This window comes from Ceratotherium simum, chromosome 6 (genome assembly GCF_057802395.1).
Source record: "Ceratotherium simum simum isolate JZ-2026a chromosome 6, ASM5780239v1, whole genome shotgun sequence".
Taxonomy (NCBI): domain Eukaryota; kingdom Metazoa; phylum Chordata; class Mammalia; order Perissodactyla; family Rhinocerotidae; genus Ceratotherium; species Ceratotherium simum.
The window spans coordinates 30,673,254-30,699,854 of record NC_141905.1 but is presented as its reverse complement, the minus strand read 5'-3'; the positions used below and the strand labels follow the sequence as shown (position 1 = coordinate 30,699,854).

The window sequence follows — 26,601 nt, the reverse complement described above, 5'->3', positions numbered from 1 at the left end:
TGTCTCTGCCGGCAGCTCCTACGACTGCCTCCTCGACGAGCCCTTTGCGCCCGCCTGGCCCCGGCCCCCGGAGCTGCCCGGCGTCGACTACTCAATGGACGAACAGTGCCGCTTCGACTTTGGCACTGGATACCACACCTGCTCGGTGGTGAGTTCCCACCGGCCTCTGCCAGCTGGCGCACCAGGCCGTGTCCCCCGTGACCCAGGGCGGTCGGTCTCAGAGCACCTTCCACCCAACCAGCCAGGTGGCCTGGTGTTGGGCCTGAGGGCTCAGTGCCAGCCACCATGGGGGGATGGAGGGTGAGCAGGGCCCAGACCCTGCCGCCTTCTGCACACACCCACCCTGCCCAGTCCCACCTGTGGGGGCAGGTGTGTGCAGTGGCGGAGAATGCTTCAGCCCTGGAAAAGAGGGGAACAGTAGAACAGAGAGTGGACAACCGTTGGGATCTTGGCTGGGCTGGTAACCTGGGGAGCTTAAATGCGAGGCAATCTGCATGTCAGATCAGGCGCTGGAGTCTGGCCTGGCAGAGGAATAGTTGCCACCATCTGCTCTTCAGGGGTTTGGGGCTGACTTCCCACCCCACTGAAATTCTCCCGTGCCCCCACATTCCTCTCTCCAGGGGGTCAGTTCCATGTTCCCTTTCTCCCATGCCTGAGGACACGGATATGGAGAGCATAGTCCTGTCCCTACCCTGTCCTGCAGGAGAGCCTGGGGCCTGGGGACCAGCAAGAGCCCCCCAGGAGAGAACTGAACAGCTGCTAACCGGGGCCCAGGCAGAAGCTCAGAGAAGAGGACATCCCAGGACAGGGGGCTTTCTGACAGGCAGGCCTTGGTGACCCAAGTGCCTCAAAGCCTCCATGCAGGAACGCACCCCCCTCCTAGTTCTACAGAACCAGGAGGCCCTGTGCGTGGTCACCTCCCCCACTGCCCAGGCCACACTGGGACACATGGTCTCTGCTTTGCAGGTGGAGGAACAGCCTGGGATATGAGATTTCAATGCCCAAATGCTGTATTTGTAGGATGCTTGTTTGGCTGGCAGGGGATGACAGGAGAGAAAAGGAAATTGGGGCTTTCCTGGACAATCTGAAACATAAGGTTACCAGCCTCTGGTGTGGCTGGCGAGATTCGAGGGAGATGGGAGTCCTGACCTGGTCTGGGTGTGGCGGGTCTGAGTTAGACCGGCAACCCCCTCAATGCCCCGCACGTGCACAGGGCTCAGATGGCATCGCAGGCCGAGCCTCCCCAGAGCCTCAAACCCTAGTTTCCACTCAGTGACCAAGTGGCTTCCGCAAAGGCAGGGAGGGAGGGCAGCCTGGGGAGGGAGACAAGGGAGGTGTGGGTTCTGGCTGGCCCCTTCTTCTCTGTGCCCTGTTGGAGAGAGCAGGGGTCGCTGGAGGCCACTGGCACTTGGGTAGGGTGGAGCTTGAGGGTGTGCGCGACTCTGGCTGGACGGGCCCCTCCTGCTGTCCTCGCCGTGTTCTGGCCCCAGCGTCCACCACTCCCTCCTCTCTCTCTCACTGCCCTTTACCCCCTGGACAACTTGTCAGAGCTGGAGAGCCAGTCCAGCCCAGTGACCCGTGCCCCTTCCACGCAGTTCAGGACCTTTGAGCCCTGCAAGCAGCTGTGGTGCAGCCACCCTGACAACCCGTACTTCTGCAAGACCAAGAAGGGGCCCCCACTGGACGGGACCGAGTGTGAACCAGGCAAGGTACCTGCGGGACCAGGGTCTGCAGCAGGAGTGGCTTCCTGGGGTGCAGGTCCCAGGGGAACCCCTGCCTCCCCAAGTGTGTATATGAACATGTGTGTGGGGGTGCTGAAGGACGGGTGTGAGCCTCGTGTGAGGTCGATGTGCATGGAGGCCGCATGTGAACTCGCACACACCCCCTTCTTCTCTCCCGTATCACGCTCCTCTGCTTCTGCAGTTTGCAGAGTTTGGCCTGATCTCCTAGTCCATCCGTCAGGAATGCTCACGCCCATCTTACAGATGAGGAGAATGAGGCCTCCTCCCCCAAGCCTGCCCTTTTACCCGTTTCCTGGTGTCTTTGCTCCCTGCTACACGTGTGGCTGCAGGGCTTCATTTGTCAGGGGACCTTGTAGCCAGATCTGAGAGCCCTGCGCTGGTGTCTGAACCCACCTCTGCTCTATTGCTGGCCCTGCCCTGATCGCTGTGTGGTCACCTTGGGCCATTCATTGAACTTCTACAGACTCCTGCGCCCTGAACTTCTGACCCCTCGGGGTTTTTCTGAAGTTTCTGAGTCATGTCAAAGCAAATGAGAGAGCTCGGAAGAAGCAGGGCGTTAGGAGAGGTGTGATGACTACTCAGCATCAGCTGTGGTTCCCCAGCCACGGGGGACCTGCCTCCACTAGCCTGTCCTCTGCCCTCCGCCCTCCGCCCTCACCAGGCATCTCTGTCTCATAGCTGTGAAGGGTCTGTCCCCTCACACGTGGATGGGGCTTCCCTTGTGCAGGCCCAGTGGGTCCAACCCTGATGGGCTGTTATCCTAGAGACTGGGTATACCTGCTCCAGGTGTTTTCAAAGTTCCAGGCCCTCTCGTCACAATTTCACATAAGAGTTAATCAGCAGCTCTCAATTGTGGCCGCATGTTGGAACCCTCTGGGGGGCTTTAAAAGTCCCCACCCCAGGGTGGGGAGTGACTGCAAATAGGCACGAGATAATGTCTTTGGGGTGGTTGAAATGTTCTAAAATTGGATGGTGGTGGTGGTTGCACAATGCTGTAAATTTTTGAAAAATCATTCAATTGTACACTTGAAGTAAGTGAATTTTATGGTCTGCAAAGTATACTGTTTCTTTTAAAAACTACCTCTTCATTAAAAATCCCTACCCCTAGGGATTCTGACTCAGTTGGCCTGGGGTAAAGCTGAGGCATCTGAGTTGAGAGTTCTCCAGGTGACTCCCAGTCCGAGAACCACTGAGTTATCTCTTGAAAAAGACCCAGAGAGCTTTGCTGTTTTTCTTCCCTGTTGCCCTACAGAGAAAGGGAAGAGAGTTAACTTTGCTTGAGGCCTCCTTTTTGCCTGGCCCTGTGCGCAGGCCTTTGTAGGTGTTATTGCCTTCAGTTCTTAGAACAGGCCGATTTAACAGGTGAGTAAACTGAGGCACAGCAAGGTGAAGTTGTGCCAAAGCCATGCACAGCTAGTAAAGGCCAAGCTGGGATTCAAACCCAGGCCTCTCAGACTTGATGTGTACACTCCCTCCATCGCATGGGTGGGGCTGCCTGTGTGGCCCCTGGGTGGTGGTCTCGAGATGCAGCCAAGATCAACTCTAGATAGTGTGGGAAGACTGTGTCTTCTCTCCCCATCAGCTCTGTATTTCTCCTGGAGTTGTCAACCAAATAATTGCGCATTTATCATCATCGTTAATAATACTGTGCCATTTTTGGAGGGCTGTGTGTGCCCGGCCTTATCTCATTGAATGCTCACGGCAGCCCTGTGGGCAGGTGCTATTATCATGTTGTACAGTTGAACAGGTTCAGAAAGGAGAGCCCTTTGCTGAAGGTCACTCAGCACATGGTAGGGGGGATTCTGTGTCACCCTGAGGCTCGTGCTCTTACCATCCCTTTCTCTCACCCGTGGTGCCCACCAGCTGTGCCACGTGCCTGGTTGGGCACCCTCCATGGCAGGTGAGGGGGCAGTGGCCCCAGGGTGACCTCATGCCCTCTGCTTCATCCCAGTGGTGCTTCAAAGGTCACTGCATCTGGAAGTCGCTGGAGCAGACTTACGGCCAGGATGGAGGCTGGAGCTCCTGGACCACGTTTGGGTCATGTTCGCGGTCGTGCGGGGGCGGGGTGCGATCCCGCAGCCGGAGCTGTGACAATCCCCCGTGAGTGGGCTTGGCTGGGGTGGGCAGGGCAGGGAACCTTCCTCCCCAGGCCCAAGGGGCTTGGAGGGGAAGACAGTGGGAGACAGGGCACAAGGGGACCCCTTCAGGGGTCGTGTATTCTAATGGATGAAGACCCAAAATTGCTGGGGGGTCAGGTCACTTCCACCTGGGTCTGCCATCTGAGAATGGATCTGAACCCGTGATTTCCAAACTCGCGTGTGCAGAAGAGTCTGAGTGGGCCAAAGACTCTGCCAGTTTAACCAGCCTCCCATGATGCTGATTCTCCAGCTAAATTTGAGAAAACACTGAGCTAAGTGCTCTGTGGCTCTGACTTGGGAGAATAAATTCCCCGAATTTTGTTTTCTACTACATGAAGCAAAAATTCCTTTAATTTTTCTTAACTTACCTCTTTCTATCATCAAATCCCCCCTCTCACAGCCCTCCTACCCAAATTTCAGCATTCTGGGGGAGCAGTCTGTTTCTCCCTTTTTATCCCTTCTATGGGGATCCCCTCCCACAGTTTTGAAACTTGTGAGCACCAGCTGTCTATGGCCTCCGTCTCCCACGCTGAAGCACCTGCTTAAACAGCTTCATGAGAGATGGGGGCCGGCTGGGGCTGACCACGTGGGGCTGGCTCCGGGGACCAGGGATTCCGACCCTCTGTGGGGCAGGGCCGGGCCCCACCCCTCGTGGTGCTGAGTGATCTGACAAGGACTGCAGAACGGCAGGGCCCTAGGAGCGCAGTGGCTCGGTAGTGGTCATCCTCCCTCTGGCATCTTCAGGAGTGGTCCTTCATGATCTGCTGTTTACCTCCAGCGATGGGGAGCTCACTACCTCCTGGAGCAGCCTGTGAAAGGCTATCCTGACCTTTTACAAATGTGAGCCAAAATGAACTGCCTTGTTCTGCCACCTGCTGAGGGGATGAAAGCCCGGGTTAGAGGAGGGCCCAGCAGTGCCCCCTGAGTAAACCACCTTCCAGTCATGACGGACAGTTATTCCCTTGATCAAAGCTACCACCTGTTGAAGTCCTCTGTGATAGTTACTTTCTATTTTATGAGGCTTAAATGAAATGATGTGTGTACACTCAGCACAATGCCCGGCACAGATTAAGCGCTGATCACGGACAGTGCTGTTATAATTGTTCCAGTGTATCGAGCACTTCCTCTGGGCGGGGTGGGACGCTAAGCACTGTGGTGCATAAACCCTGTCATCCTCGCCACACCTCTCAGCAGAGCACAGGTAACCTCGTGCACTTGGATACTTTGTATCAATAATCTTACCCAATCCTCTAATTTCATGGAGGAGAGAGTACAGATTTCTTTAAAATAGCTTTTCTTGTTTATTCTTCACAGAGGCACCAGGAAGTTAGGTAAAATAAGAGGTATTATGGTCCCTACTTTAAAGGGGAAATTAAGGCACAGCAAGACTAAGTGACTTGCCCCACATCGCACAGTTGGGACTTGGGGTTAGATTCAGCCAGGTCTTTCTGATTCCAGGTCCAAGTCTCTTTCCCACTCCTTAGTTTATGATGGTATTAAATGGAAGCCAATGCAAATAGGAATAGTTGAGTCATTTATTGAGTGCCTGCTCTATGTCAGGCCCTGTGTAATGGCTGAAAGAACATACAAAGATGAATAAGGCTGATTTCCCTTCCAGCCCAGTTGGAGAGGGTTAGTCATTCCCATCTTCCCCCCTTTCTTCCTCCATCTCTCCCCTCCTCTCCCCCACCACATACATACATGTGCGTGCGCACGCGTGCGCACACCCCCCCCCCCCCAGTGGAATAGGTGGCATATGCCTGAAGGAGCAAGAGGGATCCAGAAGGCTCTGAGCTGAGCAGCCCCACAGTGGGGGGCCCTCTCCAGTTTATAAGTTAGTGGAGCCCCTTTTCATGCTACTGTAGAAGGCCGAGCTGCCCCTGGTGGCAGTGTGGGGAGCCCGGCCCTCCCCAGCCATCCCAGCCAGCAGGGTCACGGGGTCTCTGTGTCTGCCCAGCCCAGCCTACGGAGGCCGCCAGTGCTCAGGGCCCACGTTCCAGTACCAGGTCTGCAACAGCGAGGAGTGTCCGGGGCCCTACGAGGACTTCCGGGCCCAGCAGTGTGCCAAGCGCAACTCCTACTACATCCACCAGAACGCCAAGCACAGCTGGGTCCCCTACGAGCCTGACGACGGTGAGCGGGCCCTGCTCCCCTCCCACCCCCACATCTTTGGGCATCTGCTGGGTCCGCGTCTTCCCAGGCAGGGCCTCCCATGCCTGTGAAGGTGTAGGGACAGTGTGGGCACCAAAAGGGACATTGCTGTCAGCAGGCTTGCCACATACTTTTGTGCAGGCCTTTGTGTTGTGTACCTCAGGGGGCCACCTTCCTCATCAAAGCCATCCCTGATTTGATACTCATGATGACTGTTTTCTGGCAGACGCAAGGAAAATGTCTTGAGCAAGGGGCACTTCGCTCGGAGGTGCCGTTGTCGCCAGCTGCAGTGCTGGCTGTTGGGGCTGGTGCCTTTCGACCTGGCCTTCCCTGAGGGAAGGTATCGCACGGGTGCAGCCCCCTTGCTTTGCATGACCACTGTCCTGAGAAGCCCAGTCCTCTTACCTGCCATGGTTGGAGGTTTTACTGATTGTGTTACTGTTTCAGCAGTTAATGAAAATGATTTGAAAGGCAGGCAGTTGGGAGTCTGTGGGATCCTCATATTGACCCCCTCCAGGCTGCCCTGGGATGGACACAGCCTCGGGACTCACACAGAGGGTATGAATTTTGGGATCAAGCCAGTGCTAGTGTCTTTCTGTTTTGGAGCATTTCCAGTGATGGCTCTCGTAGGGGCAGAGAGAAGCCAGTGAAGGGCTGGGATTCATGGCATCGTAGAGCCTTCAGGATGGAAAGACCCTTAACCATCCTCTGGCTCCACCTCCCCTGCCAGCCTCTCCATGGTCCCTCCACGGGTGGATGCTCACCCCCCTACCACGCAGCCCTCGGCCTCAGACAGTGTCGATTAGAACGGCCTTCCCTCCCCTCAGCCCAGGGCTGCCTCTTTGTAGCCCTGGTTCCAAGTATCAATGGCAGGACCTCTCAGTTCTTTGGCTCACATTTAGAATGACAATCTTCAAGCTGGAAAGGACCACGGAGGCCTGGCCATTGCCCGCCAGTGCACAGACCCCTCCAGAACATGCTGGCCGGGAGTGTCTTCCCTCTGCTTGGATTCCTCACCCTCTGGGGAGCTCACCCCTTGCCACTGTTGGCTGGCTTCCACGGCTGCCCAGAGACCCTCTTGCCTGGGGCAGACTGGTCAGGGTCCTGCCTGTCTTTGGGAGGGTTGGAGCCCCCCATCCCTCGGCCCCTGGCCCAGGTCCCACCAGGAATCTGGCTCCTGTGCGTGCCATCCAAAGTGCTATTAGATGTTGTGGCTCCGGACTTGAGTCCTGAGTGCTGGGGCAGAATGTCACTAGGTGTCCCGGGAGCCCAGGGACCAGGAGCAGGGAGCCAGACGGTTCTTGAGAAATGTGGCTGAGGGAGCGGCTTGCTCCGAAAGCTCTGCTGATCCCTTCAGAACCCAGCCAGCCACCGCAGCCCGGGGTGGGGAGGGCGGGAGGCCGACGGGGCGGCTGGACTCTGGGTTCTCCCAGGACTTGTAGACAAATTCCAGGAAGTTAGCTGAGCCCCAGCCTCCTCTTTTCTAAAAAACACAGCAAGTGTTTGTATGTTCTCTGGAGCCTCCTTTTCAGGACATCGATAGCCCAGACAGAGAAGAGAACCTTCAACTGTTAGAACTAGAAAAGACCCCCACCCTCCCTCACTGCTGCTCCTCTTTACACACCCAAACACAGACCGCTGTTCTGCCTGCCTTTCACTCAGCCTTCTGATGTTTACAAACATGATAACATACCCCATCGTACGTGTGACTGGTGAAGTGTATATAGAGGTCAGAGCAGGACTCAGGCGAGACAGCCTGGGTAGAATCCCCACTCTTCCGCTTACTGTGTGGCTGTGTAGCCTTGAGCAAATTCTTTAACGTCTCTGGTCCTCAGTTTCCTCCGCTGTAGTGCTAGAACCTACTTCCTTGGGGTATTGGGAGGTTTAAATGAGTTAATTCACAAAAAGCATTTAAAGTTGTACAGCATGAGTGTGTAAAGGTTTTGGAAGTAGCTGGCACATAGTAAGCATTCACTAAGTGTTGGCTTATTATTTTATCATTTGATTTTTCTCAACAACCTGATGTGGCATTTTACTGATCAGGGATAATAAAGAAGGACCTGAGGCTTGGAGAGGTCGGATAATTTGCCCAAGGTTACATGGCTAATAAGTAAGTGACATAACAGGGATCTTAAGCCTCAGCTCCATACGCAGTGCTCCCCCGCTGCCCAGAGCTGGCCCTTGGAGCTTCCTGCTTGGGCCATGCACTGACGTCATTCTGTGGACCTCGCGCTGATGTCATTTTGTGGGCCATGTGCTGACGTCATTCTGTGGGCCGTGTGCTGATGTCATTTTGTGGGCCATGTGCTGATGTCATTCTGTGGACCATGCGCTGACTTCAGTCTGTGGGCCATGAGCTGACGTCATTCTGTGGGCCATGCGCTGTTGTCCTGGGCCAGCCCACTTTCTCCAAGCCCAGCTGGGAGCTCAGTGTCGTCCCTCTCCCCACAGACGTCCAGAAGTGTGAGCTAATCTGCCAGTCGGAGGACACAGGGGACGTGGTCTTCATGAACCAGGTGGTCCACGACGGGACACGCTGCAGCTACCGGGACCCATACAGCATCTGTGCCCGTGGCGAGTGTGTGGTAGGTGACCACTCCAGGCCGCCTACCTTCTGCCGGCACCTGGAGCCTGGAGGGCTGCACCACCTGTGCTTCCTTCTGCTCCCTGGGGACAAGCATTGCCTCACCTTCCCCATGTCACCCCTTGGTCCTCAACATAACCCTGGGATGCTGGAAGAGAGTTATGGCCAGCCCCATTCGAGGGGAGAGGAGTGGGCCAGGTTTAAGACCTTGCCCATGCCACATGGCAAATTTGTAGCAGAGCCCCGTCTAGGAATGCCTCTCGGTCCAGAGTACTCTCATGTCTGGAGCCTGGGGACCCAGGGGGGAGCCAGGGGCTGCCGCCTGGGGGTGGTGGTGGGGATGTGGGAGCCTTCTCCCGCTGACCCCACCCCTGGCCTCAGCCCGTCGGCTGTGACAAGGAGGTGGGGTCCATGAAGGCAGATGACAAGTGCGGGGTCTGTGGCGGCGACAACTCTCACTGCAGGACTGTGAAGGGGACGCTGGGCAAGGCCTCCAAGCAGGCAGGTGAGCAGGCTGGGGCTGGGGCTCAACCCGAGGGGCTGGGGTTCTGGGGTTCCCCAGCCAGGGTCCCTAGAGCCTGAGCCGTCCCTCAGGCGGGCCCTCCCTCCTTGGGCCGGGCCATGGTTCAGGGCGGGGAGGAGGGGCCCTGGAGCCTGTCTCCAGACCTTCCCAGGCTGGTGAGCCGGGAGCTACAGCTGGCCACCTCACCTGCCAGGCACGCTGCTGCCTACACTGGGGCCCAGGAGCTCAGAAGCATTTTTCTGCTAGGCGATGTGTTGTGATAGGAGCTTGGCTGTCTCTTTGGCCCTGGGGCTGTCGATGGAAGTGAGGGGTCAGATAGGTCTGAAGATGTGGCCCAGACTGGACTGCTGGTTTTCTTTCCCTCTCTCCTTTCTCACCTGTGTTAAAACCTATGGTGCCTTCTACTTTGAACTCCTGGTAACTTTGAGTTCCTTGACTTCCCTCTCTACCTCCAGTTTGGCCACACTTGCTGTTGAAAAGGGCCAGATGTTAGTCCTTTACACTTTACTATGGACTAGATCCATTTCCCCTTTGGGAATGTTACAGCTTTGCCTCACTTCTCCTTGTGGGGAAGGTTGGTGGCTCTGAGGAAGATTTGTTTCCTTGGATTGAGGGGGCCGGGGGGCCCAGGGCAGCCATGCTGGATCTTCCTGGCCTGTTTCATCCAAATCCTACAGTGGCTTAAGGTGTGAGAAGAAAGAGGGGAGGAAAAATCAGGAGAGAAGAGGAGGGTCAAGAAAGTGGGCAACAATAGCAACTAACACACACAGAGCCCCGTAGAGTTTACAGAGCATTTTGAGCTATAGTATCTCATTTGATCTTCGCAGCACCTTTTGGAGAAGGGCCCATCCCTATTTTACAGATGAGGAAACTGAGGTTCCTGGGTACCTGTGGGGGGGTGTCCTGGGGGATGATGGGCATTGGGGCCACCAGCTCAGGATGCTCACTGCGTTTCTGGGTCCTCCTCTGTGGCAGGAACTCTCAAACTGGTCCAGATCCCAGCGGGTGCCAGGCACATCCAGATCGAGGAGCTGGAGAAGGCCCTGCCCCGCATTGGTGAGTGCTGGGGTGCCAGGCGAGGGGTACCCTGGGACCTGCCCTCAGGTTTGGGGGAGCTGGGAGGGCAGAGGAGAGGTTCTAATGAGGGGAGATTTCACAAACTTGAATAATGGCAGGGAACCTCTCATTTTATTTTTCTGTGGGTGGACAGTGTGGGCTGGGCTCTGCAGGGTGCTGCTTCTGCTCAATTGCCTGGACTCGCTCATGCATGTGCGGTCAGCTGGTGGGTCCCTTGGGAGCTGGTTGGTACCGCTGTCAGCTGGGGTCATGGGGGTGACAGGGCCAGCAGGCTAGCCCAGGATTATTCATGTGGTGTCTGTCACATGGTCCCAGGAGTGGCAAGAGCAGGCAGCCCCAGTGTGCAAGCATTTTCAAGTCTCTGCTTGTGTCATGCTTTCTAATGTCCCATAATGGCTCAGGCAAGTCTCATGGCCAAGGCCAGACTCCGGGGGTAGAAACAGACTCTCTTGATGGAGAACAGAGTCACAGTGCAGAGGGGCCTGTGTACAGGAATACGAGGAAAAAGTCGACCACACGGACCCTTCAGTTAATCTCATTATAACCAGACTTAAGCACATTGTCGCTAAACTCGATGCCTGCTCATTATGCTTAAAACAGTTACCCAACTATACAGCTGAGACAGATTGAAAATTAGAGCCCCAAAATAAATCAGTGAAGTTCAAATTAAGAGCGTTAATATAATGGGAGAGATTTTTTGTTTGTTTGCTTTGTTCTGTTTTTGCTGAAACTAAATTGGCAGTCATAAAATGAACATGTCCGGAATAGGCAAATCCATGGAGACAGACAGTAGGTCAGTGGTTGTCAGAGGCTGGGGGGAGGAGGAATGGGGAGTGACTGCTAATGGGTGTCAGCTTTCTTTTTGGGGTGATGAAAATGTTCTGGAATTAGATAGTACTGATGATTGCACAACCTTGTGAATATGCTAAAAATCACTGAATTGCACACTTTAAAAGCCTGAATTGTATGGTATGTGAATTATATCTGAATTTAAAACACATAAACATGGTTTGGAGCAGGGTCCTGGCAGGCGGGTGGGCAGCAGGCTGCTGCCTGCACTTTGGGCAGTGGCTGGGTTCTGCCACACTTGTCTGTGTTCAGACCCCTTATGGAGGGCGCATGGGCTACAGTGGCACCAGCCTTGGCGTGTCACAGAGGCCCCTCTTACCTATTATGCCCCCAAGTCACATTGCTTGGTACCCACTCATCATAAACAGAAACACATAACATAGCATCTCTGGGCAATCTCAGATATAACAAAAATGCTAATCCTCATATTCTTGATTATCATTAAAATAATACAAACGTTTTTTTAAAGTCTCCTGCAGAACCACCCCGCTGGAGAGGATATCTACATTAGCACAGCTGTAATGGGTTCCTAACCTTCTGCTCTGGAAGAGGCACCTGAGACGGTGTAGTCCAAATAGGCAGTAGGCACAAGGGGAGACTGAGGCCCCAAGTGGATGATGGGCCCTCGTGTGCCCTGATTCACCCATGGGGTGAGCCCATCTGGGCCCCGGTCTCCTGCCTCCTGCCCCGTGCCCTCGCCAGCCACACCACTCTTCACGGGGAGCATGAGTTTAAAGGGCTTTGGCTTGGCCACCTCCCTGCCTGCTTGCCTGGCTGGCTCTGAGGAATTGTGCCCCCGGAACAGGAGAGAAGGGTCACTTACTCCAAGACGAGGGTGGAGCTTATAGACACTCTTCCTACTGCACCCCTACGGAGATTCCACAAGATCAGCAGCCTCTTCCAGCCCTGTCTCCACAAGTAGAGGGGGTCCTGCGGAGGGAGGGAATGCTCCCCCGGGCTGAGAATCGGCGTCCACGGGGCTCAGGGCAGAGGCCCTAGCCCCGGGGACAGGCTCAGTGCGGGCACATTCAGCTGTGTGTGTGGGTGAGTTCCTTGAAGGATTAGAGCTCCGCAGGAGCCTGGACGGGGAGGAGATTGGAACCTGGCACAGGGTGTGCGATTACACGTGTGTGAGGTACATGCTGGGCCCTCAGTAAAAATGTGCAGCTGTGTGTGAGTGTGTATGTGACTGTGTGTGCACGTGTGTGGGTATGCCTTTATGCGTGTGTGCACGTGTAGGGGTGTGTGTGCCTGACGGGTATGCACTCTCTGGAGAAGCCCAGGACAGGTGGCAGCCTGCAGTGAAGGCCAAGGCCCTGTCCTAACTCGTTAGACTCTCCTGGAATTTGGGGACACCGGCTTTTTAAAAGGAGGAGAAGTTATGCTGTTCATATCTACCATGTGCTGGGCCTTGAGCTGGCACTTTTCATACATTATCTTATCTAAGCCTCATGACAATCCATGAAGGCTCTTGTTATCCCAGTTTGCAGTTGAGAAAACTGAGGCTCCAAAAAGTTAAGATAGTTGCTCAAGGTACAGAGCATGTCAGTGGGAGGGCCAGGACTCAGAGCGAGGCCTGGATGGTAGAGTCCATGCTGAGTCCAGCCCACCACGCCCTGGAATGAGGGGTGTACGGCCAGGGGCCGGGGATGGCGGCTGCTGTGAGGTAGGGGAGCAGACAAGGGCAGTTGGGAAGGTTTGAGGCCAGGCCAGCCGAGGAGCTGCCCAGCTCTAGCCTAGAAGTTGTGGAGACTCTAGGGGCTGAGAGAGGTCAGAGATGAGGGGGCACCTCTCCTGTGCAGGGCGAGGCTCCCCTCCTCCTCCTGCTCATCAGGGAGGCCGGTCCATCCCCAGTCCACTGTGTGTCCAGGACAAATCGCTGCCCCTCTCGGAGCCTCTGATTCCCTTCCTGGATAACAGAACCAAGCTCAGGGTGTGTGAGGACCCCACCGAGGCGGTTAGCAGAGTGACCAGCACGTGGTTCGTACTCTGGGTCATCAGCTGTTCTGTGACAATGGCACTTGATCGTTTTAATCTGCACCCAAGGGTGGAGGGACACCCAGGGCTCAGCTCCCAGGCCCAGGGGAGCCTTTGCCCTCCCCACCTGGGTAAGCGGCTCGCGTAGCAGGCTGCAGCCCTTCCCCAGCCCCTGCTGCTTCCAGGGCGGCCGAGGCCGCCACGCGGGGCCTTTGCCGGGGTGTCTGCACCTACACGCCTCCCGCTTGGGGCCTTTCAGTTACAGGTTGTGAGTTACTTGCTGGCTGGGACTTTAAGGGGTAGACGTTTGTAGACATTTTAAGAATTCCCACTCCCTGCCAGGCTCTGTGCTGGGCCAAGGACGCCGAGGTGGAGGAGACATGCTGACAGGCTGTGAGAGAGACAGGACATCTGTATCACAACAGTGCTCAAGTCAGGCACTGTTCCGAGGACAGTGATAGTGCCTACCGTTGATTAAGTGCCAACTGCATGCCCTGCACCCTGCCTAGTTCTGTATGTTTATAAACTCCTTTACCTGTCCCAGGAGCCCCACGGCAGGGCAGGCGGAGGCAGGGTACTGCGATGATCCTCATGGCGCAGCACCTATAAGCTCAGTATGATTATCATTCCCATTTTACAGATGGTGAAACTGAGGCAGCACAGGGAGGCTAAGTAACTTCCCCAGATCAATCTGAATCCAGAGCCTGTTCTCTTATCCTCTGTACTCTGCTGTAGAAGTTTTAGGTAGGGCAAATCCCTGAGGACTGGGCAATCAAAGAAGGCTTCCTGGAGGAGGAGAGAATTGTGCTGAGCCTTAAATATGGGTGGGGATTAGTCAGGCAGAAAGAAGAGAAGACAATGAGAGTGGGAGGAATGGTGTGCACCAGGGTCCAGAGGCAAGGACACTGAGTACGGGGCAGTGTGGTGACCCGTCTGACTGGGGAAGGGCTGGGTGGGAAAGAGTGAAAGATAGACAGGGAGCCCCGAGGGGCCCACTGGGAAGGCCTTGAAGCCTGCGAGGAGGTCTGGCTTGTGCTCCTGTGAGGCATGAATCTGTGTGACCCTCTCCCCATGGCCAGCGGTGAAGAACCACGTCACAGGCAGCTTCATCCTCAACCCCAAGGGCAAGGAAGCCACGAGCCAGACCTTCACGGCAATGGGCCTGGAGTGGGAGTATGCGGTGGAGGACGCCAAGGAGAGCCTCAAGACCAGCGGGCCCCTGCCCGAAGCCATCGCCATCCTGGTGAGCCCACCTGCACGGTGGACCCTGCCTACCCCCCTCGCTGTCCCAGCCCAGTTCCCTTACTCAGTCTCTCCACTGCTGTGCCAGCACAGGCCTGGTGGAAATCCTCCTGCTCCAGTATCTTCAGGAGCCTGGCAAGGTCACAGTGCCCTCTGTGCTTAAAGGCTGGCAGAATGGCAAGTGACGGGGGGAGAAAGAGATGATTGTCAGACAAGAGACACCACACACAGGAGTCTGTTCTCCCTAATGCAGGGTCAGAAATAGGGCCTCGAAGGACCTGGGTTAGTTCCCTTGTCATCTCGGCATCATCCGGTGTCTGCATGCATTATGGCATTGCTGACAAATGAGTCCGGGAGTGGCTTCCTGCGGCCGACAGGGCAACTGACCCAGGGGTGCCATCTGGCACTGCCAGCCTCCTGAGAGGGGGATGGGACCGCTGTCCTGGTTGGGGCCCACCTCTGCCCGTAACCCCTCTCCTAGACCATAGGCCAGGGCTTATGAACAGGAGACCAGAGCAGGAGGGGCTCTGTCCATAGTGCCCTCGGCACTGGCTGGTGGCAGGGAGACCCTGCACAGGCTTTGTTCCTGGTGCTACCTTCACTACTCAGGGAGGTCCTGGAGCACAGGGGTCTGAAACCTGTTGGTGTAGGCATATTAATTCAATCCAACATGTATTCTCTATTCACTCTATGTTTATTAACCACCCACACACCTATGGCCAATTGATTTTCAATGAGGGTGCCAAGACCATTCACTGGGGAAGGAAGAATCTCTTCAACTAATGGTGCGGGGACAACTGGATAGCCACATGCAAAAGAATGAGGTTGAATCCCTACCTCACATCATATGCAAAAATTAACACAAAGTAGATCAACAACCTAAATATAGGACCTAAACCATAGAACTCTTAGAGAAAATAGAGGGATAAACCTCATGACCTTGGATTCTTAGATATGACACCAAGAGTATGAGTAACAAAAGAAAAAATAGATAAATTGGTCTTCATGGAAACTGAAAACTTTTGTACATCAAAAGATATTATCAAGAAAGTGAGAAGACAACCTGAACAGACTGGGAGGAAATATCTGATAAGAGTCTCTATTATAGACCATCTTCTAGAGTCAGGCAGTGTGGGTGCTCTGATGAGCAGGACAGACCAACAGACGTGGTTTCCTGCCCTTGTTAGAACTTAGGTCTGTGGGAGGGAAAATCATCGATGGGAACGCGAGTTGTCCTCAGGCCTGGGACACAGTAGATGCTTAGCCGGAGTCTGCCGCGTGGCTGCTGGTCTGAGTGGCCTCTCCAGGCCACTCTTTGCTGTCCCCTCCTGGCTTTCACAGGTTCTGCTTCTGAGCCCACATGCTTCCTTTTGCCCCCTCCTCACCGGCCCCCGTGCTGGCCTTGCTTCTCTGCTCTCCAGTCCTGTGCCACCCCTCTGTCTCCCCTCAGGTGCTCCCCCTGGCTGAGGGTGGCCCCCGCAGCAGCCTGGCCTACAAGTATATCATCCATGAGGACCTGCTGCCCCTTATCGGGAGCAACAACGTGCTCCTGGAGGAGACGGACACCTACGAGTGGGCGCTTAAGAGCTGGGCCCCCTGTACCAAGGCCTGCGGAGGAGGTACTGGCCTGCCCGACCAGCCAGCTGCCATGTAGGGGCAGCCCAGGGCCTCTCCAGAGAGGAGCGGGAGTGGCCGGGGGGCTGAGATTGTCCCCACTTGGTGTGTCCCCACCTTGTGCCTTTCTGGGCAGGGCCTTTGGGATGGGGCTGGGGGTACTAGAGCAGATCTGGGGCAGGACCTGTGCCCTGTAAGGGCTCACCAGCTGTGCAGAGAGGCAGCCATCCCGAGCCATGTCCCGCCCACACTACACCAGGGACGCCTGAGGTGGGCTGGTTGAGGAAAGCTTCTTCAGAAAGTGACTTGGGCAGCAGGGGGTGCAAAAGCTCAGAGGGAGGTGGGACTGGCCCTCTGGGCTCTCCAGAACTCACCATCCCTGAGGCCCCAGACAGGGCAGTAGAGGCCTTCCGAGACCAGGCCACAGCAGCCTGCCCTCCCTACAGGTATCCAGTTTACCAAATATGGCTGCCGGCGCCGCCGAGACCACCACATGGTACAGCGGCACCTGTGCGACCACAGGAAGAGGCCCAAGCCCATCCGCCGGCGCTGCAACCCGCACCCGTGTGCCCCGCCTGCGTGAGTGCTGGGGGGAGGGACGAGGGGCCTGAGCCCATGCCTGGGGTGTTGCAGACCCTGTCTCAGCCCCGGCCCCAGGAGGAGGGACTCGCAGCCTTCTTCCTCCCCCTGCAGCTAGGACTCCCTGAGCACAGAGCAGCCACCGCCAGACTCTGCCATGGCCAGCGCTGCCCTCCTTGCCCACCCATCCCCTCTGGGGTTTCTGGATCAACTTCCACTCCTGGAAGCTTCCTTTGTTCTGCCTCTCCAGGCATTCTTTTACAGATGCAGAAACTGAGGCCCAGTTTGGGGACACAGCTTTCCCTCAGTGATCCGGGGGGTTCATGGAGGTGAAGTGGATTTCAGTGCTTCCAGGCTCCAGGCCCCAGGCCAGGACACTGTCCGCTAGCTCCTCTCAGCCAAGTCATGTGGGGCCCAGGGATGGGGCCTGGCCTGCAAGCCACTGATTGGGATTCCCTGGCCTGAGGATGCAAGTTCTTTGGAGCACAAGGGCGTGTTCTTGGGGTTATTTGGAGGGGGCTTTGGGGAGAGGGAAGAGCTGTGACTTGTGGAGGATTCAATGTCCGGCCTCTGAGCCCGTGGCAGCACCTCCAGCACCTCCTCAGCCCCCAGGCTTCTCTGGTGGCTCCCCGGCAGGGCCACAGGTAGCGGGCCAGTAGGAAACCTCAGAGAGCCAAGTCCATCCCCCTGCCTCCCCAGGAGTCCTCTTGGGATCTGGGGGGTTTGGACTGGTTCTCACTGACCCACAGCAGCTCTGCTCCCTCAGGCCGGGGGAACCTCAGGGCCGGGGTGGGAGCTGGTGACCAGCGCTAGCCCGCCGTGGCGTCCCTGTGCCCAGCCCCTCAGCCCTCCGTGGTTCTCCTTCACGTCTTACTCTACACTGTGATCCAGGCCACTTTCTCCACAATCGTCTGCGATCACAGAACATGCGGGACTCCCTCTGCTGTGATCCGGGGGGGTCCCCTCACCCTGGCTTGTCTCCTCCTCTGTAAAATGCCAGGTGAAGTTTAGGGGTTTTTTGTTTTTGTTTTTTAAAGGAAGGGGTTGGCTGAAGGAGCCCTGGGTTACTAAAAAGATGCCTCAGGAGACTGAGAGGGGAGTAGGAGTTGGGGGCTGCCCCGCCCTGCACCCCACCAGAGCAGTTTTGCTTTTGTCTAACTCACCCAGGGGCGTCTGCTTAAGATGCTGTTGGAGGTTCCTCTGTGGCTAAAAGACACTTGGAGACCACCAGCTTAGCTGACCAGTGCCGATGCTCTGCAGGTGCTGATGGTGATAGTAATAGTGGCTGCATTTGTTACATGCCTACCGCATGCCATGCACTCTGCCATGTGCTTTACGTATACAAGTCTTTTAATTTTCCCAAGAGCCCCAGGGGAGGGGGTTCTGCTATAAGGGCTGTGACTTTCATCTGTTTTGTGCACTGCTGCCTCTCAGCACCTGGGACAGGGCCTGCACACAGTAGACCCTCAAATATTTATGAGGTGTTGAAGGAGTCCTGATGTAAAGGTGGGGCCACTGAGGCTTAGAGGGGTTAATAGCTTGCCCAAGGACACGCAAGGTGCCAGGATTTAAATGTGCATTATACCCATTCTTCAGATGAGAAAACCGAGGAGAGAATAAGTGACTTCCCTAAGGCCACACAGCCAGGCAGAGCCAGGTGGATGGTTGTCTTGGCCCCCAAGCATTCTGAAGCCCAAACCCACTCTCTGGCTCCTGCGGAGGTTCAGGGGTGGGAGCAACCCTGGGAGGCGTTGTCCCCATGGCCCCACCTCCCTCCACCTTCCCCCGTCTGTCTTCAGGTGGGTGACAGAGGAGTGGGGCGCCTGCAGCCGGAGCTGTGGGAAGCTGGGGGTACAGACCCGGGGGGTGCAGTGCCTGCTGCCCCTCTCCAACGGTACCCACAAGGCCGTGCCAGCCAAGGCCTGCTCCAGGGACCGGCCCGAGGCCCGGCGGCCCTGCTTCCGCGTGCCCTGTCCAGCCCAGTGGCGGATGGGAGCCTGGTCCCAGGTGAGTTGTCCTTAGAGGGTGGGAGGGGCTGGGCCTACAGGTACCGTCTCTGGGGAGTCAGGGGAGAGGTCGGTCTGGATGGAGGAGCTGTGGAGAGATCTGGTGCTCCCTGCAGGCAGAGCGTTTCTGCTTGAATTTCTCTCCCCACATCTGATCTGATTTTTCTCAAAACTAAGTCCAACAGCGCCCACGTATGCTGGCCGTGGTTCTGGGCTAGGCCTTTATATTCGTTCTATCTGCTATCTATCTGCTTTGACCTTCACTCAGAGCTAGGAGGCATGGGCTGATCTCCCTGTGTATGGATGAGCAAATTGAAGCACATTCTTGCATTCAGGAAATATTTCCTGATTCCCAACTACGGGCCAGGCGCTCTGTACCAGGAATGCCTGGAATCCAGCATCAACCAGACAGATCTTGTGATTCTTGTCCTTGTGGAACCTACAGTCCAGGGCGGGAGTCATACGAGACAAGTAACCGATAATGAAAGCCTTTACAGATTGCGGCTGGAGCTGTGCGGAGTAAACGGGGTAGTGTATCAGGGAGGGCCTCTCTGGGGAGGTGACATTTGAGCTGAGACCTGAGGGATGGGCCGCAGGAAGACCCTGAGGCAGGAACAACTTTGCCTTGTTCCAGAAACTAAAAAGACAATGGGACTGGAGCTTAATGGGAGGGGCAGGGGCTACAGGATGACCTTGGAGAGGCGAGCAGGGGTCAAGTGCCCCAGGGCTTTGTGAGGAGGAGGAATGTGAATGGGAAACTGTTGAAGGGTTTTAACGTGGGTGTGGCAAGCTCTGATTTCTGGTGTAAAGGTCCCTCTGGCAGCTCTGTGGAAAGTTCGTTGTTGGGAGGCCAGGGTAGAGCAAGAGAAACAGTGAGGCAACTGTGGAGTAGTCCAGGTGCTCATGGCCCTGGAAGTGGCCACAGGGCAGTTTTTTGATGTCTTGGGTTCTCTCTTAAAATTTCATTTAATATGAACCTTGAAGACGTTATGCTAAGTGAAATAAGCCAGACACAAAATGACACATGCTGCATGATTCCACTTATATGAGGTGCCCAGAACAGTCAGATTCAGAGACAGAAAGTAGAAGGCTGGGTGCCTGGGTCTGGGGGAGGGGGAATGAGGAGTTAGTGTTTAATGGGGACAGAGTGTCAGTTTGGGAAGAAGAAAAAGTGCTGGAGGTGGGCGGTGGTGACGGCGGCACAGCAGTGTGAATGTACTGAATGCCGCTGAACTGTACACTTAGAAACGGTTAGGGCCGGCCCGGTGGCATAGCGGTTAAGTGCGCGCGCTCCGCTGCTGGCGGCCCACATACAGCAACTAGAAGGATGTGCAACTGTGACATTCAACTATCTACTGGGGCTTTGGGGGAAAAAATAAATAAATAAAATTAAAAACAAACAAACAAAAACAAAGGCAAAATACGTTAAAAAAAAGAAACGGTTAAAATTTTATGGTATGTATATTTTACTACAATTTTAAAAACCTCATTTGATCACGGAGATAAGCACAATGCTGTTTATTGTAACAGCAAAATATCAAGAAATATCCTAAATCTCCATCTATAGGAGATCGGGCCAAAAAATCGTGGTCCATACAATAAAATACTATACAGCAAGAAAAATGAATAAGCTTGAACTGTACTTATCAATATAGATAAACCTTAGAAAAATAGGTGAGAAAAAATTAAAGTATGAAGAAAGAAGCTCTTCCTATGGGATACCATTTACTTAACCTTTCAAAAGCACAACACAATATTTGAAAATATGCCAGAATGCTGATTTATTAATGCTGGTGTTGGTGTTGGAGCGTAATGACTGTGATCAACTTCCTCGATACTTTTCTGTGTGCTTGAAATATTGCATAATAAAGAGTATTTTTAAATAATCAAAAATCCCCACACAACTCATACAGATTTTATATTCTTCTCCATAATATATAGATTTATTTGTTTTAATATAAAACAGAAAGATTGCTGGTCCACAAAGGACCCCTTGGATAAAACTAACAGAGGTGACAGATGGTGGAAGCTGGTGGCCCCTCTAAGACTGACAAAGCACTCAGCAGCTATTGCTGTTTGTAATTATTCGTCCTGGGACAGTGAGCCATCTTTGTCCTGTGGTTCTGTGTGGCCCGTGACCCTTGTGTCTCCCTCGGGTCGTCACACGCCCCAGTCTGAGAAGTGGACCTCTGCAAGTTCTTCCCTGTCCCGCAGGAGAGGCTGTGGTCAGTGCCTACAAAACCCGGCGACCTGGTCCCATTGGGCAGCCTTGCTCTCCCGGGATCCCCCCGCCCCCGCCACCCATTTATCAGAGTATGTGAGGTCCAGGGGACGATGTGTGTGGCAGCCCTTGCAGACTGTTTGCCTTCTGCTCCTTGCACTCACGCCTTTCCCTCTCAAGGAAGAAGGCATACCTCTGCAAGCTGAGTTTTGGTAAATTGAGTCACAAAATCATTGAAAGTCAGAGCTAGGAGGGTCCATGGTGACCTGTCACCCAGCTCTCTCAGTTTAGCAGGAGTCACAATCCGGGTCCCTACATCTCACTAACAAGATATCATCACGTGAATGGACCTGCCCCAGGTCCCTCAGGGTGGTGGACGCAACAGGGGAGTGTGCCAGGGTGATACACAAAATGTTTAAGGACCCAGGCACAGACCAGACACAGGGGACACAGGCCGCAGTGCTGGAGTGGGGTCCTGGAGGTCCCCTCCTGAGCCAGGGTGAACTGTTCAGATGGTGGAAAGGTCCATGCGGTTCTAAGCTCAGGGCAGCGGCTATTCACCACCTGGCACAGGACTGCTTGACAGTTGGTGTGCTGTCCTGGTGAGGCCATTTAGAGCAGAGCAGTCCTTGCATGTCTCTCTGGGCAAGTAGAGACTTGGCATCCTCCTCTGTACCCTTTCTGTCCTGGACACTGGCTGGACTTTGCAGCTCACTGCCCCCATCCTCTGTCTCTCCACCTCCCCTCCCTGGCCGCCGTGGCCTGGCCTGGCCCTCCCGCGGCAGTGCTCCGCCACGTGTGGAGAGGGCATCCAGCAGCGGCAGGTGGTGTGCCGGACCAACGCCAACAGTCTCAGGCAGTGCGAGGGGGACAAGCCGGACACCATCCAGATCTGCAGCCTGCCCGCCTGTGGAGGTGAGCCAGACAGGGTGGGGGGCGGGCCCAGCTCCTCTGGACTGGACCCGAGACCCAGCCCGACTTGCATCCTGGCCGCCTGGAAATCCCAAATGCTAGCGCTGCTTCTCCCCATCACAGGAAATCTGCAGAACTCCACAGTGAGGGCTGACGTCCGGGACCTTGTGACCCCAGAGGGGCAATGGGTGCCACAATCTGGGTCTCTACCTCCCGTTAACAAGATATCATCAAGTGAGTCTATCTCTGAACCCCACCCCCTCCCCAAACTTGCAGTGGTCTCTGTGTCACAAACACGGGCCAGGCAGTGGAGCAGACCCAGCTTCCAGCCTGTCCCTGTGACCTTAGCCCCCTGGAGCCTCAGGCTCCTCGGCTGTGAGGTGTGGATGATACTGGTATTGGTCCACAGTCCCTTATCTGCAGTTCCAAAATGTTGAAAGCTGCAAGTGTTTCCCTAAATTGGGTGCAGACTCATTTGGCAGCAAAATCTGACCTGAACCAACAAGAGATCGGTTATTCTTTTGCTACAGAAACATTGCCATATTTGGTTACAAGGTGACATCCCAGCTTCCACTGAGGATGTTATATAATACGAATACACCTAATATTGCTTTTCTAACCTCAAATTTCTGAATTATGAATCATATCTGGTTCCAAGATTTTTGGATAAACAATTGTATATCTGAGCTGTCTTCGTAGGGCTGGTGAGAGAATTCAGTGAGATAATACATGCACTCCTGCCTAGCTGTCGGCTCACAACAGCAAAAATAGTAGTAGTAATTTCTCTCTGCCTCATGATCAGGAGCCCAGCAGTTCATCCTCCCACCTTTCCATCCATTCATCCACCCATCCATCTGTCCATCCATCCATCTACCCATCTGTCTATCCATCTGTCCATCCATCCACCCATCAACCCATCTGATCCATCTATCCATCTGTCCATCCTCCATCCACTTATCCATCCACCTATCCACCCACCTATCCATCCACCTATCCACCCATCCATCCATCTACCCACCCACCCATCTATCCATCCATCCATTATTAAATATTGACTGAACACCTGTTATGTACCAGCTCTGTGTTCTATGCTCCTTTCGTAGGTTCCTTCTGTCTTTCCCTTCCTCACCTTCCCAAGGACCAGGGTCTGACAAGATGAGTAGCAGAAAGATCACAGACTAACTCCTAGTTAGAGGACCAATTGGCTGTATGACCTTGTGCAAATCCCTGAACCTCTCTGAGTGCAGCGACCTCAAGGAGTCTGATTAGATGTCCTCAGAGGATATTCTGGCTCCAGCCTTGCTGTTCTGCTCCTGTGCTGAGGCTCAGGCTGTGCAAGGGCCTGGTTTTCCTTCCCTTTTCCTCCTGGGAGTAAAGGATGGGGCTCTGATTCTGGTCCTAGAATTCTGGCGCCATCTAGAGGCCACTGGCTTTCTATTTTTGTCTAATCTCTCCTGTTCCCCTAAACTAGCCCCACCCACCCACCTGAGGGCATGCATGCTCCACCCTCTATCTCCCCACCGCCAGCCTCCCCTTTTACTCTCTCCCTCTCTCTGGCAAAAATTAGTAGAAAAGCAAAGCTCCTGCCTTCACATTGTCTGGAGAGATGTACCTGGAGTTACCACAGAAACACAAAAACATTTTTAGATGATATTTGAACCAAAGCAACTGACACTAGTATAGTGAGCACCCTCTATGCCAGGAACTTTATAAATGTTATTTATAATTATAACGTTATTATTCATTGGTAAACGTCAGCATTATCCCTATTTTACAGGAGAAGAAACTGAGGGTTGGAGAGGTTAAGCAACGTGCCCAAGTCTTATAGCTTTTAAGTGGTAGAGCCTTGATTGGAACCTAGATCTGCTTGATTCCAGATTTATTGGTGGAGGGCTTAATGTTCCAAATGTGTGCTGACTGGTGGCAGGCTGTGTAATCTACTTGTCACAGGTGTGAGTTCCCCGGGCACTTGCCTGGCCCTGGCCGCAGTGGATCTGACTCCTTTGGGTTGATTGGGAGGACTGAGGGTTCCTAGGCTTTGCTGTAGGTTAGGATCACCCAGTGCCCAGCCCACACCCAGACTGTCCGGTCTCCCCGGGTATGGGAGGGAGGCTGCAGCTATTTGCAAAGCTCCCAGGTGATTCCACTTTGCAGCCAGGTCTGACGACTAATGCTGTAGGGCCGTGGTTCTCGTGTGTTGCGATCACCTTGAAGCTTTTGTTAAAACGCAGAGCTGGGCCCCACCCGAGAGTTTCTGATTCAGTAGGTCTGGATGGGGCCCGAGAACTGGCATTTCCAACAAGCTTCCAGCTGATGCTGCTGCTGCATGTGTGGGGACCCCACTTTGAGAACCACTGCTCTAGGGGATTTTAGTTCCTTGTCTGTATGGTAAGGGCTTTCACTCAGGACAGTCTCTCCTCTTGTGCAGCCCTGTGGCCCCCTCTGAGAAAAAGCTTTATAGCAAGTCAGCCAGGGCAGGAGATGGAGGGCCAGCAGTTGGTGGGCTGAGTGGGAGGTGGGGCCTGTGTCCCCATGTCCCCCTGCTGATGGGTGTCCTCCCGGCATCGGTCCTTGTGCTGTGTGTGCAGCGGAGCCCTGCGTGGGGGACAGGTCCATCTTCTGCCAGACGGAAGCGCTCCGTCGCTACTGCTCCATCCCTGGCTACCACCGGCTGTGCTGTGAGTCCTGTACCAAGAAGGCCTCGGGCCCTGACGTGAGCCCGGACCCCAGCCTGGCCTTGCCATCACCTGTCTCCACTTCTGGGAGCCCCTTACCAGGATCCAAGGCCCCTCCAGATGCTGTGGAGCCCACTGTGGGACCAGCGGGATCAGACGACCGTCAGCGTGACCGACCCACACAGCTCCCAGGACCTCTGGGCACAAGCTCCCTGGTGACCCAGCGCCCCTTTGCTCCCCAGAAACTGAGCCCTAGAGCATTCTGGGGCACTTCCCCAAGCACCCCCTGGGGACTGTCTTGGGGCTGGACTGGGGCACCTCTGCCAGCCTCCGAAAATAAAGGGCAGCTCAGGGAAGAGCCGAAGCCCCCAGGCACCAGCCTTCCCGCCACCTCCCCGGTGACGTGAGCCCCGCCTCCCCCACCGCACCAGTCAGGTTTACGCTCCGTGTGCTGCCTGGAGACCCCTGCTCACAGGACACACGCAGGTAGGGCAAGCACAGACTTCCTTTTAAATTATTTGCTTTTTTGTTCTAGTCTGGGGCTGTGACACTTTCACCCCGTGAAGCGGGTGTGCGAGGAAGAAAAAGATCAGGGAAAGTCCTAACCAGAGATACCTCAGCGAGGAGCCCAGGTGACTGGATCGAACCTCTCAGGGGCTGCTATCTGTCTCTCTGCCCGGACGGAGGGCCAGCCAGCGCCCCCTCCTCACAGCCACTGGGCCTCACACTGGATCCGTCTGGCTGCCTGCCTTTGTCAGAACTTGCGGGGACCCCTGTGGCGGCCCTGTCTATCTGGCCTCTCTGCCCAGAGAGGCAACGCGGGGCTGGGGAAGGTAAGGGGGCACTCACAGGGCAGCCTGAGAGGAAGGGTCTGGGGGGGAATGTGGTCATGAGGCTCTGGCTGCAGGGCTGGGGCGGGTGGGAGGCAAGTTCCTCTCAGGCCCAGCTCTTCATAAGGACAGCACACAGCTCCTCTGGCCGAGACCAAGGGGTAGAGTCCAGCTTGCCTTTGCTGGCTGGAGGGCAGTGTTGGTGGCCACCTCTGCTCCTGGAGATGGCACTTCCTGTTCCTTCTGGGGCCTCCAGGTTACAGGCGAGCCTCCTCACCTCACCCCAGCCCGCCTAAGAAGGGGGCTCTGGACTCTCTGGAAGGTGTGTCCTCATCATCCAGGGATTTCCCAACTGGTGCTAGACCCCTGGCTGGACCAGGAATGGTAACTTTGGTCATCACTCTGGGCTGCAAAGGGGACTTGGTGGGACACAAAAGAGATGTGTGTTCTCAGGCTCTGCCCTGTCAATCATTGCCTTCTGCCAAAGACCACTCCTGCTGGAGTCAGGGGTCTTCTCCCACCTGGCTCAAGCTGGGCCAGAGGTTTGTGGTGCTGGTGGTCAGGCCACAGAGCTGAGAACCAGCGTCTACTCATAGCCGGGTCCTGGGAATGACAAGGGCCACCCAGGCCAAGTGCCCCAGGGCAGGATGTGAACCTCTGCCCCATACTGGTGTGCGGAGGAGACGCTGACCCACAGCGCTTGGGGCCTCAGCCACCCTCCGTGTTACCTCCAGGGGCAGGTAACTTCCCTAGACCTTCTGGCTCTCAGGAAGCCACCCAGGTTCCCAGGATCCCTCCCAGGGGTCCTCCGAGTTGTGCAGAGGGTCTCCCGGACTCATCAGCAGGTGATAGAGGTGCTTGCCAGTTCTTTCTTCGCCAGGTCAAAGGGTCTGTTCTGAGCCAGGCTAGAGGAACAGGAGCAGTGGGCCCTGGCCCACAACTCCCTGGAGAATAGAGGCCCTCGAGGGGGTTCCCTCTCTACCTGCTGGCCGCCCCTTCCCCGGGATGCTGGGGTGCAGACAATCATTCCTGTGAGACCCAGCCTGCCTGTGTTAAGGGGTGTAAACTCTTGTGCCTTTGAGATCCAGATCTTTAAACTTTTATGTATTTATTAACATTGTCCTTGGTGTTTTGTTTTGGCCCCCAAAACGTTGTGTTGTGTTTTTCTGTTTTAGAGGAAAGGGACAAGGAAGCCAGAGCTCTAACGTACCAGACTGGGCAAGATGACTGGGTGGGGGGTGGACAGGGAGGGGCTGGAGCCACAAGAAGCTTCGACCCTCGGCCTCCCTGCCTCTGCCCCACTCACCCTGGGGCTCCTCTGAGCATCTACTCAGGGTGCAGAGGCAAGAACAGAGCTGGGGGCCTGGGGGTCGCACTTGAGCTCCACTACTAAGTAGCTATGTGGCCTTGGGCAAGTCACCATCCAGAATTTGGTCCAAAGGATGGAAGTGCCTGGGAGGTAGTTTTGGGATCTGCATAGG

At 55.2% G+C, this 26,601-nt stretch overlaps 1 protein-coding gene across 4 annotated transcripts in view; it reads left to right on the top strand.

The window, feature by feature from the left end:
- The window catches only part of ADAMTS14 (ADAM metallopeptidase with thrombospondin type 1 motif 14), an 80,124-nt gene extending 53,793 nt beyond the window's left edge, over positions 1 to 26,331 (top strand). For all 4 annotated transcript variants that reach the window (XM_087432065.1, XM_004427020.3, XM_087432064.1 and 1 more), the window contains 14 exons: positions 16 to 148; positions 1,596 to 1,709; positions 3,694 to 3,842; positions 5,838 to 6,013; positions 8,483 to 8,616; positions 8,997 to 9,120; positions 10,114 to 10,194; positions 14,121 to 14,284; positions 15,734 to 15,902; positions 16,344 to 16,476; positions 18,276 to 18,483; positions 21,489 to 21,618; positions 21,739 to 21,849; positions 24,204 to 26,331. In XM_087432065.1, coding sequence (XP_087288191.1) covers positions 16 to 148; positions 1,596 to 1,709; positions 3,694 to 3,842; positions 5,838 to 6,013; positions 8,483 to 8,616; positions 8,997 to 9,120; positions 10,114 to 10,194; positions 14,121 to 14,284; positions 15,734 to 15,902; positions 16,344 to 16,476; positions 18,276 to 18,483; positions 21,489 to 21,618; positions 21,739 to 21,849; positions 24,204 to 24,697 — 2,320 coding nt within the window. In that variant the 3' untranslated portion in view covers positions 24,698 to 26,331. The remainder of the gene's footprint in view (positions 1 to 15; positions 149 to 1,595; positions 1,710 to 3,693; positions 3,843 to 5,837; positions 6,014 to 8,482; positions 8,617 to 8,996; positions 9,121 to 10,113; positions 10,195 to 14,120; positions 14,285 to 15,733; positions 15,903 to 16,343; positions 16,477 to 18,275; positions 18,484 to 21,488; positions 21,619 to 21,738; positions 21,850 to 24,203) is intronic.
- The last annotated feature ends 270 nt before the right edge of the window (positions 26,332 to 26,601 follow it).